Below are 14,852 nucleotides of genomic sequence, written 5' to 3'. Positions count from 1 at the left end.
CATCTATTTATTTCATCGGTGTTTTGTAGTTCTCCTTGCAGAGATCTTTCACCTCCTTGGTTAAATGTATTCCTATAGAACACATCTTCCACAAAGTGTTAGATTTTCAATTGTCATTTAAACTAAATATCAAGAAAACTTGAATTACTCTAAAAAAAATTTCTTCCCAGATCATCCTTTGCCTTCTCACTCTATTGGGGCTCATAACATACAAAACTGTTTCTTTTCCCTTTTCTTTGTATATTACAGATATTGATAATTATCTCATAATTATGATAATAAACATATATGGTATTAGTACCACAGGCAAAATAAAGATATGAAGAATTTTAATTTAGCATCCTATTATAGATGCATTATCTCATCCAAACCACTCAACAACCTTATGAGGTAGATACTTTTATTTCAATTGTGCTAATAAGAAAATGGAGATTTATGGAAGTTAAGTAACTTGTGCAGTGTCACAAGGTGCTGGAGATTATCATGGCTGGTTCCCAAAATCACCCTTAGTAGGCAATGGTGGGGTTTGCTAATAAAGTTATTAATAGCTATTACAGATGGCATTTCTAATTAAGTTTGAAATAAGCAAATGTCCATGCTACAGTGATAAAAGGTGTTGCTCTTTGTGTTTCATTTTGTAAAGGCTGAGATTGGTTAAAATATTAGAGTAGGATGACCACTTTAAGGTATAGTCACACAATTTATTTGAGAATGAGATCATTTATGTTAAGAGGAACCAGGTTGTCTTTATCAGATAAATGAGCGTCTGGTATCCTTGTGTTCCCTGATGCACAGGTTTAACACTAACTTCAGAGATGTGTACAACCCAAATGGTAACCAAAGTCTCCAGAATGATAAATTCCCAAGGAGGGGAAACAGCATGGTGAGGCAATAAGTTCTTCACATCAGACAAGCTCCAACCCTCCAACTACCCATGCCACCAGTCAGGTTTCTTTCATCATCTGCTGTTATTGTAAATAATTTTAGAATTTAACTATGTCTGATTCCATGCTCACTGTGATTTATAACACATATTCAATAAAAACTGGTGAAGAGCCCTTTAAGGAATGGGAGAATATACATATTGTGATGGTTAATACTGAGTGTTAACTTTATTGGATTGAAGGATGCAAAGCATTATTCTGGGTGTGCCTGTGTGGGTACTGCCAAAGGAGATTAACATTTGAATCAGTGGACTGGGAAAGGCAGACCACCCTCAATCTGAGTGGGCACAATCTCATAAGCTGCCAGCACAGCCAGAATAAAAGCAGGTAGAAGAACATGAAAAGACTAGACTGGCTTAGCCTTTCAGCCCTCCATCTGTGCAACTGGAATAATTAGATACTAAGGTGGCAGGAGCCAAGGGCAGCACTCAACCATCAAAGGCAAGGTGGGCATAGCTACCATAATGGACAGCAGAGGCAAAGCAGCAATCAGAATAGCTTGACTCACGTAGAGCTCTGGCATTGGCTAATTAATCACAGTGTTCCTAGAAGTGAAATTGATAGGACGCCTACTGCATTCTTAATTTATATAAGCAGAAAACTTCCAGGTTGAGTGGACAAAAGACTAATTTGAATTATTAAAACAGAGAATCACAGCCCTTCAATCAATTTCCAGACCTGAGACAGTTTACAGACCCAGCACCCATTGAATGAAGGGAAAGCTGGGTGCTCTTGAGAAAGGACCCCACTACACTATCGACAATTTATGCTGTTACTCTTTCTCCTATCCTTCCCCAAGGAGACCTCCAGCCTTTTACCAGGGTAACTGTGCATTGGAGGAAGGAAAAAATGATCAGACAGTTCAGGAACTACTAGACACTGGCTCTGAGCTGACATTGATTCCAGGGAACACAGCACGTCACTGTGGTCCTCCAGTTTAAGTAAGGGCTTATGGAGGTCAGGTAATTAATGGAGTTTTAACTCAGATCCAACTTACAGTGGGTCCAGTGGGTCCCCGGACACATCCTGTGGCCATTTCCCCAGTAACAGAATGCATAATTGGCACAGACATACTTAGCAGCTGGCAGAACCCCCACGTTGGCTCCCTGACTGGTAGGGTGAGGACTATTATGGTAGGAAAGGCCAAATGGAAGCCTGTAGAGCTGCCTCTACCTAGAAAAATAGTAAATCAAAAACAATATCACATCCCTGGAGTGACTGAAGAGATTAGTGCCATCATCGAGTACTTGAAAGACCCAGGGGTGGTGATGCCCACCACATCCCCGTTCAACTCTCCTATTTGGCCTGTGCAGAAGACAGATGGATCTTGGAGAACGACAGTGAATTATCATAAGCTTAACCAAGTTGTGGTGACTCCAATTGCAGCTGCTATACCAGATGTGGTTTCATTACTTGAGCAAATTAACACATCTCCTGGTACTCGGTATGCGGCCACTGATTTGGCAAATGCCTTTTTCTCTATTCTTGTCCATAAGGCCCATCAAAAGCAATTTGCCTTCAGTTGGCAAGGCCAGCAATATACCTTTACTGTTCTACCTCAGGGGTATATCAACTCTCTGGCTTTGTGTCATAATCTTGTTCTGAGAGAGCTTGATTGCTTTTCCCTTCTACAAGGTATCACACTGGTCCATTACATTGATGACATTATGCTGATTGGATCCTGTGAGCATGAAGTAGCAAACACACTGGACTTACTGATGAAACATTTGTATGCCAGAGGATGGGAAATAAATTCGACTAAAATTCAGGGACCTTCTACCTCAGTAAAATTTCTAGGGGTCCTGTGGTGTGGGGCTTGTCAAGATATTCCCTCTAAAGAAGGTAAAGGATAAGTAGCTGCATTTGGCAACCTTCTACAACCAAGAAAGAAGCATAACACCTAGTGGGCCTATTTGGATTTTGGAGGCAACACATTCCTCATTTGGGTGTGTTACTCTGCCCATCTATCAGGTCACCCAAAAGGCTGCTAGTTTTGAGTGGGGTCCAGAATAGAAGAAGACTCTACAACAGGTCCAGGCTGCTGTGCAAGCTGCTCTGTCACTTGGTTCATATGATCCAGCAGATCCAATGGTGTCTGAGGTGTCAGTGGCAGATAGAGATGCTGTTTGGAGCCTTTGGCAGGCACCCATAGGTGAATCACAGCAGAAGCTTCTAGGGTTTTGGAGCAAGGCCCTGCTGTCTTCTGCAGATAACTACGCTCCTTCTGAGAGACAGCCTCTTGGCCTGTTCCTGGGCTTTACTGGAAACTGCATGTTTGACCATGGGTCAAGTCACCACGCAACCTGAACTGCCTATCGTGAAATGGGTACTTTCTGACCCATCTAGCCATAAACTGGGGCCCAGCAGCATTCCATCATCAAACGGAAGTGGTATATATGTGATCAGGCTCAAGCAGGTCCTGAGGCACAAGTAAGTTACATGAGGAAGTGGCTCAAATGCCCATCATCTCCACTCCTGCCACCCTGCCTTCTCCCCCACAGCGTGCACCTATGGTCTCATCAGGAGTTTCCTACAATCAGTTGACAGAGGAAGAGGAGACTAGAGCCTGGTTCACAGATGGTTCTGCACCATATGCAGGCACCAAATGAAGGCGGACAGCTCCAGCACTATAGCCCCTACAGCCCCTTTCTTTCTTTTTTTTTTTTTGAGACAGAGTTTTACTCTTGTTGCCAAGGCTGGAGTGCAATGGTGCGATCTCAGCTCACGGCAACCTCTGCCTCCCGGGTTCAAATGATTCTCCTGCCTCAGCCTCCCGAGTAGCTGGGATTACAGGCATGCACCAATATGCCCGGCTAATTTTGTATTTTTAGTAGAGATGGGGTTTCTCCATGTTGGTCAGGCTGGTCTCGAATTCTTGACCTCAGGTGATCCACCCGCCTCGGCCTCCCAAAGTGCTGGGATTACAGGCATGAGCCAGCTTCCCCAGCCTACTACACCCCCTTTTTAGGACATCCCTGAAGGACAGCAGTGAAGGGAAATCTTCCCAGTGGGCAGAACTTCGACCAGTGTACCTGGTTGTACACTTTGCATGAAGGAGAAATGGCCAGATGTGTGATTACATACTGATTCACAGGCTATAGCCAATGGTTTGGCTGGATGGTCAGGGACTTGGAAGAAGCATGACTGGAAAATTGGTGACAAGGAAATTTGGGGAAGAGGTACGTGGATGGAACTCTCTGAGTGGTCAAAAACTGAAGATATTTGTATCCCATATGAGTGTTCACCAACAGGTGGCCTCCACAGAGAAGGATTTTAATAATCAAGTGGATAGGATCACTCGTTCTGTGGACAACACTCAGCCTCTTTCCCCAGCCACCTCTGTCATCGCCCAATGGGCCCATGAACACAGTGGCCATGGTGGCAGGAATGGAGGTTACGCATGGGCTCAGCAACATGGACTTCCACTCACCAAGGCTGACCTGGCTATGGCCACTGCTGAGTGCCCAATTTGCCAGCAGCAGAGACCAACACTGAGCCCTTAATATGGCACCATTCCTTGGGGTGATCAGCCAGCTACTTGGTGGCAGGTTGATTACACTCGACCTCTTCCATCATGGAAAGGGCAGTGGTTTGTCCTCACTGGAACAGATACTTACTCCAGATATGGGTTTGCCTATCCTGCATGCAATGCTGCTGCCAAGACTACCATCCATGGACTCATGGAATGCCTTATCTACTGTCATGGTATTCCACACAACATTGCCTCTGATGAAGGTACTCACTTTACGGCTAAACAAGTGCAGCAGTGGGCTCATGCTCATGAAATTCACTGGTCTTACCATGTTCCCCATCATCCTGAAGCAGCTGGATTGATAGAACAGTGGAATGGCCTTTTGAAGTCGCAATGACAACACCAACTAGGTGATAATACTTTGCAGGGCTCGGGCAAAGTTCTCCAGAGGGCTGTGTATGCTCTGAATCAGTGTCCAATACATGGTACTGTTTCTCCCTTAGCCAGGATTCACAGGTCCAGGAATCAAAAGGTAGAAGTGGAAGTGGCAACACTCACCATCATCCCTAGAGACCCACTAGCAAAATTTTTGCTTCCTGTTCCCATAACATTATGTTCTGCTGGTCTAAAGGTCTTAGTTCCAGAGGAAGGAACCTGTCACCAGGAGACACAACGATTCCATTAAACTGTAAGTTAATATTGCCACTTGGCCACTCCTACCTTTAAGTCAACAGGCCAAGAAGGGAATTGCAGTGTTGGCTTGGGTGAATGACCTGGACTATCAAGATGAAATCAGTCTACTACTCCATAATGGAGGTAAGGAAGAGTATGCATGGAATACAGGAGATCCCTTAGGGCGTCTCTTAGTATTACCATGCCCTGTGATTGAGGTAAATGGAAAACTACAACAGCCCAATCCAGGCAGGATTACAAATGGCCCAGACCCTCAGGAATGATGGTTTGGGTGACTCTACCAGGTAAAAAACCACAAACTGCTGAGGTGCTTGCAGAAGGCAAAGGAAATAAAGAATGGGTAGTAGAAGGTAGTCATCAATTCCAGCTATGGCCATGTGACCAAGTGCAGAAATGAGAACTGTAATTGTCATGAGTATTTCTTATTTTGTTAAGAACATATTTGTGCATGTATACACTTGTACTAAGAAAATATCTTCATCTTATTTCCTCTTTCCTTTATCATGTGACATAAGATCTATTGACTTCATATCAGCATTTCAGTGTTGTTAACTCTATGTAACAGCATTTGGGTTGGGGATTGGTACTTTCTGGTTGTATGAAGGATAGTTGTATTATGTTCGGCATAATTATTACCTTATTATTGTCTTTATTTGAAGATTACGTATGATTTCAGATGTGTATGGGTTCAAGTTGACAAGGGTGGACTTGTGATGGTTAATATCGAGTGTCAACTTGACAGGATTGAAGGATGCAAAGTATTGTTCCTGGGTTGTCTGTGAGGGTGTTGCCAAAGGAGATTAACATTTGAGTTAGTGGACTGGGAAAGGCCGACCCACACTCAATCTGCACAGGAACAATCTCATCAGTTCCCAGCACAGCCAGAATAAAAGCAGGCAGAAGAACATGAAAAGGCTAGACTGGCTTAGTCTTTCAGCCTTCCACCTGTGTGGGATGTTTCCTGCCCTCCAACATCTGACTGCAAGTTCTTCACCTTTGGGACTCAGACTGGCTTCCTTGCTCTTCAGCTTGCAGACAGCCTATGGTGGGACCTCACCTTGTGACCCTGTGAGTCAATACTCCTTAATAAACTCCCCTTTATATATACATCTATCCTGTAGCTCTGTCCCTCTAGAGAACCCTAATACACATATCAATCTCCATCAAGAGATTTCTGGGCTGGGCGCGATGGCTCCCACCTGTAATCCCAGCACTTTGGGAGGCCGAGGTGGGCGGATCACGAGGTCAGGAGATCAAGATCATCCTGACCAACATGGTGAAATCCTGTCTCTACTAAAAATACATAAATTAGCTGGGTATGGTGGTGCGCACCTACAGTCCCAGCTACTCGGGAGGCAGAGGCAGTAGAATCACTTGAACTCAGGAAGCAGAGGTTGCAGGGAGGCAGAGGTTGCAGTGAGCCAAGATCACATCACTGTACTCTGCCTGGTGACAGACCGAGACTCTGTCTCAAAAAAAAAAAAAAAAAAAAAAAAAAAAAAGGATATCTGGACACAAATTAAGTATATCTACATTTCTATTTAATACCTACTTTATTACCTCAGGGAAAAATATGTGTTCATACAACAATATTAAGGCACAAAAGGCAGTCAAGAGAGTCTACCCGCCATTTGACTTTTTACAAGCCCATAAATAATACGCAACTTATAAAGAGAAGTCATTGGAAGGTGAGCTGACTGATCCCATATACATATATTACATTCCAAAGATACTATTTTAAGTTGGGTTGCAGCAATAACAACAGAATGAGCCCTCCCTTCCTTCCTTCCTTCCTTCATTCCTCTCTTCCTTCCTTCCTTCCTTCATTCCTCTCTTCCCTCCTTCCTTCCTTCCTCTCTTCCTCTCCTTCTCTCTTTCCTTCTTGACGGAGTCTCGCTCTATCACCCAGGCTGGAGTGCAGTGGCACAATCTCGGCTCACCGCAACCTCCACCTCACAGGTTCAAGCAATTCTCCTGTGTCAGCCTCTCAAGTAGCCTACAGGCACATGCCACCATACCTGGCTAATTTTTTGTATTTTAGTAGAGATGGGGTTTCACCATGTTGCCCAGGCTGGTCTCGAACTCCTGAGCTCGGAAAATCCCCCCACCTCGGCCTCCCAAAGTGCTGGAATTACAGGTGAGAGCCACTGCGCCCGGCCAGAATGAGCTTTCTTAATTGTTCCTATATATAGTATGAGATTGTTCGGACACATATATATGGGGGGGTATATATATACATGCAGTTCAGACATAGAATGAGGAAGTGAAGTAATTCTTAAATTATAATATTTTGTATATAATTTATTATGCAATTTGGCAATTACAAACAAAGCCAAAAACTGCAAACAGTCCCCCTAAATACAAAAACATTAAGAAACACTGAAGGGCTCTAACACTTCTACAAGGATGATGACCAGCACCATTAAATTTAGGACTGTGGCCACTTTAAATCTGAGTGAACAGAAGCAAAATGAGGAGAATCTTCAAACTAAGCACATAATTTTAATATTACATTGAAACCTTTTCTATATAAGCACTATCTAATGGAACTTTTTGTGATAATCATTCTCGAGCACCAGGCTTTTTGGCTAGTTCTTCAGAAGAAGGGGAGTTTTAAGTTCATTTATTTAATTTAAATAGCTACATGGGGCTACAGCATTATATAGTGAAAATTCAGACCATCACACAATATTCCCACAACTTTTGGAGTATGAACTTTTTACCTCAAAGTTACTACCCAAAACACCATACATAACACCTTGCTTGATACAAAACTTGTGAAGTACAGTTGATGCTTGAATAACACAGGGGTTAGGGGTTGACCCCCAAGTAGTCAGAAATCTGAGTATAACTTTTGACTCCAGAAAACCTTAACTACTAATAGCCTACTGTTGACAGGAACCTACTGTTTACTGATAGCATAAACAGTCAATTAACACAAATGTTGTATGTTATATGTATCATATACTCTATTCTCACAATAAAGTAAGCAATAGAAAAGAAAAGTTATTAAGGAAACCATAAAGAAGATAACATATATTTACTAGTCATTAAGTAAAAGTGGATCACCAAAAATGTCTTCATCCTAAAGGTCTTCATCCTCGTCGTCTTCACATTGAGGAGAAGGAAAAAGAGCCTTGCTGTCTCTGGATGTCAGAGGCAAAAGAGGTGGAGGAGATGGGAGGGGAAGCAGAAGAGGCAGGCACACCTGGTGTAACTTTATGGCAATGCACAGTAATTTCTGTCTGACATTTTTGCTTTTTTGTTTCTCTAAAAATTGGTTTTTGTATGGTACCAATCCTTTTTCCACCATTTGCTTTAGTGTCATTGTCTCTATCATAGAAGGATCCATGTGGTAAAAGAAGTCAAAAGGAGTCCTGAACAACAGGAACCCTCTACCAGACTGTCTAATGTCAATCTGTTTTCTGGCACTGCTTCTTTTACCTCTTCTTCCTCAGTGTCTGTCATTGCTTAAGAAGCACTCATCCATCAAGTTATCTTCTGTTAATCCCTCTGGTGTGGTGTCTATTAACTCTGGAATCTATATTTAGAAACCTTTCACCCCACACCTTTTTTTTTCATCATATCCACAATCTCTTTCATGATTTCCTTGATTTGCCAGTGAAGTCATGCACAACATCTGATACAGTTTTCTCTAGAAGGAATGAATTGTTTTGGGTCTGATGGCTTTCATGGTTTTTTCTATAACAACGATGGCATCTTCAATGGTGTAATCCTTCCAGATTTTCATGATATTCTATTCATCGGGGTTCTCTTCCACAGTGTTACAATCTTGTCCATACAGTACTATGTGAAATGAGCCTTTAAGGTCCAGAAGCCAAACTGGAATCTTTGTGTTTGAAGGCAAGTAGACCACTTCAACACCTTTCGTGTTGAACTCATGGGGTTCTGGGTAGCTAGGGGCATTGTTCAATATAAAAAGAACTTTAAAAGACAGTCCCTTACTAGCAATGTTCTTCCTGACTTCAGGGACAAAACATCCATGTATCTAGTCCAGGAAAATAACTCTTGTCTAGGCCTTCTTGTACAACCAAAAGGCTGGCAGTTATTGTTTATTTTTTCCCTTCAACACTCAGGGGGTTAATAGTTTTATACACAGAGGCAGCCCTTACTGCATTTGCACAAAACAGTAGAGCTAGCCTAACCCTTCCTGCCTTAAATACTAGTGCTTGCTTCTCTTCCTTACTACTAAATGTCCTTTTTGGCACTTTTTTTTTTTTTTTCAGAATAAAGCACCTTGCATTAAAAACCTGTTCAGGCACATATCCTTTCTCCTCAATAATTTTCTTAATGGCATCTAGAACTCATCTCTGCTGGTCCACAGAAGCTGCTTCTACTTTTGACATTTTTTAAAAGCCAAACCTCTTCCTTAAATGATCAAGCCATCCTTTTCCGGCATTAAATTCTCTAGCTTTAGGTCCTTGACTATCCTTCTGCTTTGTTATATGACGACTTTGCTTTTTCCTAATATTAGAGTCTATAGATACACATTTTTATAGCAATCCTGCAGCCACATAAAAGCTGCATTTTTAAGGCAAGATAAAAGTTTTTCACAAAAAGTGCACGGGTTTTGCTCCTGCTGACGTAGCTGCAGCAACAGCGTCACAAATTTCTTTTTCAACAATAGTCCTTACACTGGTTGAATTTATCTTGAAATGGTGGGCAACTGCAGCTGCAGACCTCAATCTGCGGTACACATCAAGCAATTCAACTTTTTCTTGTAATGTCATGACGTTGCTTCTTGGGAGCACTTCTAGTGTCACTAATGACACTCTGTATGGGTCTCATGGTATTATTCAAAGTTAATGGTATCGCACTAAACATCACAAAAAATACGTGAGAACCACAAGATACCACGCAATTTACTGGAGAAAGAAACTGCTCAAAGGGAGATGATAAGCAACACAGGGCATTTTAAAGTGGTGCTCGCAACACTAAAATCACTGGAAGAGGCTAAGGAAATTATTACAGTAATACAGTATGCACTACAGTTAATTTCATGCAGCTATGACTTAATACCGCATGTTTACATATTTACATTTCTTCCACTGCAAATGGCGCCATGTAGTCTATAAGTGTGTGTTTAAGGTTTTATCATTTTTAACTTTTTATAATAGATTCATGTACATTTTATGGTAGCAAATGATAAAACAGACTAGTATCTATATATATTGTATGCATTCATGACATACCTAACTTTTTCTTATTTTATTAAAATATTGCCAGGCTACCCGGTTCATCCACAAGTTTTTAAAATTGCTGCAATTCTCAAAAAAAAAATCCAGTATATTTATTGAAAAAACATCCATATATAAGTGGACCCATGCAGTTCAAATCCGTATTGTCCAAGAATAAACTGTAATCTGTTCACAAATCGTGAGAAAGGTTAATTTGAAGTTTGAAAAAAAAAAAATCTACCTTTGCAACTGTAATATTACGTAACTGATGTGGTTTTTTTTTTTTAATGTCTACTTCCTTTATAAGGCATAATTTTCATTTTCTAGCAAACAAATTGTTTTTCACAGAATAATAAATCCACTCTAAAATAATATCTTAAAAATATTAGACTGCATACCAAATTTACCAGAATGACAGAATGTAAAATCACCAAGAACTTTTGTAGCCTAAATTTGGAGCTTGTTGTGTTTTAAAATCCCACAAATCAATCAATAAAATTAAATTAATAAAAATAAGACCTTCCACTGGCGGTAACGCTATCTTATCTGTGAGCATTCCCAGCCTCAATGCTGAACCCAGCAACTAGCCTAGCACCTGCACCTCTGCCCACGCCTCTTCACTTGGCTGAAGTCCCCGCACGGCCGGCGCCGCCCCCTTACCTTTCTCGCTGACGCTCTCGCTCTCCAGCTCCACGTCCTCGCAGCTGGTGTACTCGGGCGTCGACACGCCCTCCTCCTCAGAGCTGCTCACCGACATCTGCCGCTTCTTGCCGCCTCTCTTGGACCGGTGCGGCTTGGGCGGGGACGGCCGCACCGACTCGGACTGGTCTGAGCTCAAAGAGTCGTTCCGCAGCATGGTCTCCACCTTCTCGCGCTTGGCCTTCCGCATGAGGACCGCCGAGCTGGGGTCCAGGCGGCTCTGCTTCCTGAGGGGCTCCTGGGCTTTGAGCTCCGGGGCTTCTGCGGGAACCGGCCCATGTCTGGGCGCCGGCGGGCTGTGGTTCGTTAGCTGCTTGGCGCCCGGCGCCCTGGTCTCCGCAGTTCTCTCAGCCGAGTAAGCCCGCGGCGAGTCCGGCGGCGAGGCCCTGGCTGCCGCCGGCGCGCGTTTGCCGGCCTTGCCCTCCGGCAGCGCCGCGCCCGCCTCGGTGCGCGGGAGCGCCACGTCGCTGTGGCGCCGCTCGTGCCTGGCGCGGGACACCCGGGCGTGCATGCGCATCTGCTGCTCCTCAGGCGGCGGTTTCACCGGGTACCGAGCCAGGTTCGGGTCGCTGCGGTACCTGGTCTGATAGTCCTCCTCTTTTCTTTGCTTTTCCTCATCCGCCGCTTTGCCCTCATCCCGTTTTTCTGGCGTGTCTGGGTAATCCTGTGATCGCCCTTTCTCAAGCCTTCGGCTTTCCCGCCTTTCTTTGCGCTCCCGTTCTTCGACGGCCCCCTCCACGGGCTGCGCTGAGGTCTTTGGCACGCGTTTCCGCTCGCTCTTCAGGGCTCCTTTGCCATTCTGCTCGGAAAGCCCTGGGGTCTTCTTTCTATGATATACAAAGGAACGTCAAGGAGAGCAATTTATAAAGACTAGACATAAAAAACATGTTTTCTTCTTATTCCAGTCTTAAATCATTTCAGTTACAATAATTAGTTATAGGGATTTGGATCTGAAGGTGGAACTGTAAGGGTGTTGGAATTTTACAAGGTAAGGGATCTAATGGGAACACATATTAATTATTACCAAATATAGTTTTCATAAGAGTGTGATGCTTGTACTACATTTAGCAGCTCATTGAAGCATAGTTGCTCTTGTTAGAAGTTTACATTGAATCAATTTACTTTTCTTGAAATGCTGAAAAATACTTACCTTGCAAGGTTCATGTGAGGATTAGAGACACCATCTGTGAAGATGTTTTATGAAAGGGTAGAGTGTCATGCAAATGGAAGGAGTTCTCCAGTGTCTCTGATTCTTTGCTCTACTAATTATACTTTTTCTCATCTCTACCTTTAATTTTCTGTTTCTAACTCCTTGACAGTACAAAATATGGTCAAGAATTCTTCAGTAATTTAAAACAAATAAACAGTGTCTCTTTCAATCTTGCTTCTCCCTGAAGTTGCCCAGCTCTTTACACCGGCCACCTCTCTTCCTGCTCCTGTACTTCCCAATTCCTCATTGCTTTTCTGTGAATTTATATCATTAGTAAAGGTATTTGTCCCTATCAATCTTCTTCAAATTTTAACTAAAAAGTCAGAACAAAAAGTATCTATTCAGCCCTTATTCTTGAAATTTTTGTAGTTTTTCACTATATGTCAAAAACAGAACTCTTTTCTCTTTAGAAACTTTACAGCTCCAAATTCTCTATCTTATTTAAAGATATCATCTTCCAACCAGTTCCAAACTGCAGCTTCAGTATTTTTGTCTCTTCTTCTCCCACAACAATTTGTCACCAAATGCTATTAATTCTACCTTCCCTGAGATATCTCTGGTGTCCTTTCTATCCTTTCTCCAAATAGCTTAGTTACACTTATTCTCTTGTACTGCCCTCTTATACGCTGTGTAGCTCCTCTACAACTCCTGAGTATCTTACAAAGCTTAATTCAGAAGTCACTTCCTCTTTCCTAGGGCTCTCAAAATACTATACATATTGCCTAGCTTTGATCAAATTAGCATCCTTGTTAATTGCCTAGGTGTCTGTCTTCCCTAGATTAGTGTGTGGTCTCTTCCCTAGGATTTGTCAGAAAAGGGACCAGGTATGTTCTAATCTTTATGCCCTCTGGTTCCTGGCACAGTGTTTATCTGTAGTAAATACACAATGACTACTGGCTTGAATAATAGTTACATTCACTGAAAGCCTACCATGTGCCAGCTTGGGAACACATGTTCTCTTTTAATACCTGCCACAACCCTGCAAGTGAGTTTTTACTGCCTATTGTGGCAGAGCCAGGACTAGAATCCAGACCTATTTAACTTTGAAGTCCTTGATCTTTTACTGTATGGGCTTTGCTTGAAAAGGGGTTCAAAAGCTTTCCTTGGAGCCTCCTTTCTCCAAGTAATGGTTACACATACAAAAACAATAAGCCCAGTCTAGGTGCTAACAAAAGTCCTGGCCCCAAAATCATGAGCCTCATGAAGATAAGGGCTCTGTCTTCTTTGTCAACACTTTTTCCCAGTGCATAGATTCATGTTTGCCCATGAATACATTTTTGAATGAATCAATCAAAGTAAATAATCTGATCATATTCGTCCCTGTTTAAATATTCAGTGGCTTCCCTTTCACCTACAATAAAAGCTATAAAATGTAACCTGTCCCTTCACTACCTCACCAGCCTTTTCTCCCCCACATTCCCTCTGCTACTTGCACTGTAGCCACCAGCTATCCTTTAGGAGGCCCTCACGTTGGGTTTGTTCCTTCAGGCCATGTGCCTATGCAGATACCTGGAGCACCCATCCTTCCCTTCTCCTGGTTAATTCCAAAGTCACTCTTTAGAGCTCAGCATAAAAGAAATACCCTTAAAGAAGGCTTCTCTAATGTGTCCACATACTTTCTGATAGGTCAGATTCCCCCATCACATCCTCTCAGAGCACACTTTTAATTAAAGGGCTAGGTTTATAAGTGAAACATGATCTAAGAGCTTTTCTGAGTTCATCATTGGAAGTTGGTAGCTCAGCTGGGTGACTTAGTTCATGTTTACATCTGTGCATGATATGAAAGAAATGCTTTCAACAAAGGTCTCCTAAGGAATACATTCTGGAGATAGACAACGCCCCTCAGGCCTTTTGTTTTTCCATGTGGGGCCTGAGAAGTACTACTTCCACATATTCCTCGTAATAGAAGTTAAATTCTTGAAAACGGCTTTGCTCTCCTAGCAAAATCTTGCCTTTTGCTTACAGGGTGAAAGAACTATTACCTCTCTCTAGGAGGTTCACTTCTAGACCTGGATGAAGCCTGCTTCTGTTCAGGCCCCAAGGCTTGCTGCGAGGGCTCAGCCCCTTTGCTCCTGTCTGGTGGTGCGCTGGGAGGAGCAGCATCCTGGGAGGAGGCAGCTGCTGTGCTCAGGGGTGTCTGAGACCGCGATCGCTCTTGGAGTCGTGCTTTCTTTTCTCTTGGTACCTCAGAGCCAGCACCTGTAGCTGTATCACTCAGGGTTCCATCCTGACTTGTCTGCTGAGGGCCACTTCCAAAGAACCATGCCCCAGATTTGGTTAAGATTTCTTGTTGCTTTCGACATAAATTGCATACCCACATAACCTATTTGAAGAAGAAAGAACAATATAAATTTTTATGCCCTCTTGGAAATAATTTTTCAGTATCTTAAAATATATTTAAGAAAAAAAGAACAGTATTCATTTTCATATTTATCCTTGCAAATTTCTTGTGGAAATGGTCCTCCCACAAGTCACAGTCAAATATATGAATGCCTAGACAGGGACTTGTCTGAGACTAGAGAGCTTCTCAGCAGCCAGAGTAGAGTTTTTTTCTCAGCATTTCTGATTTGATTATTCTGAATTTCCTTTTACCATATATCTGTCATATTTTTTATAATTGACTCTGGAGTGTTAGC

General features: G+C 42.7%; 1 protein-coding gene across 40 annotated transcripts in view; it reads right to left on the bottom strand.

Moving 5' to 3' along the window:
• RIMS1 (regulating synaptic membrane exocytosis 1) overlaps positions 1–14,852 on the bottom strand; it is a 516,521-nt gene that overhangs the window by 208,442 nt on the left and 293,227 nt on the right. For all 40 annotated transcript variants that reach the window (XM_034962340.3, XM_034962337.3, XM_034962336.3 and 37 more), the window contains 2 exons: positions 14,199–14,539; positions 10,968–11,833 (listed from right to left, as the gene is read on the bottom strand). In XM_034962340.3, the coding sequence (XP_034818231.1) occupies positions 10,968–11,833; positions 14,199–14,539 (1,207 nt within the window). The remainder of the gene's footprint in view (positions 1–10,967; positions 11,834–14,198; positions 14,540–14,852) is intronic.

Source organism: Pan paniscus, chromosome 5 (assembly GCF_029289425.2).
Source record: "Pan paniscus chromosome 5, NHGRI_mPanPan1-v2.0_pri, whole genome shotgun sequence".
Classification (NCBI taxonomy): Eukaryota; Metazoa; Chordata; class Mammalia; order Primates; family Hominidae; genus Pan; species Pan paniscus.
The sequence above is the reverse complement of the archived record's forward strand: the minus strand, read 5'-3'. Positions and strand labels throughout refer to the sequence as shown.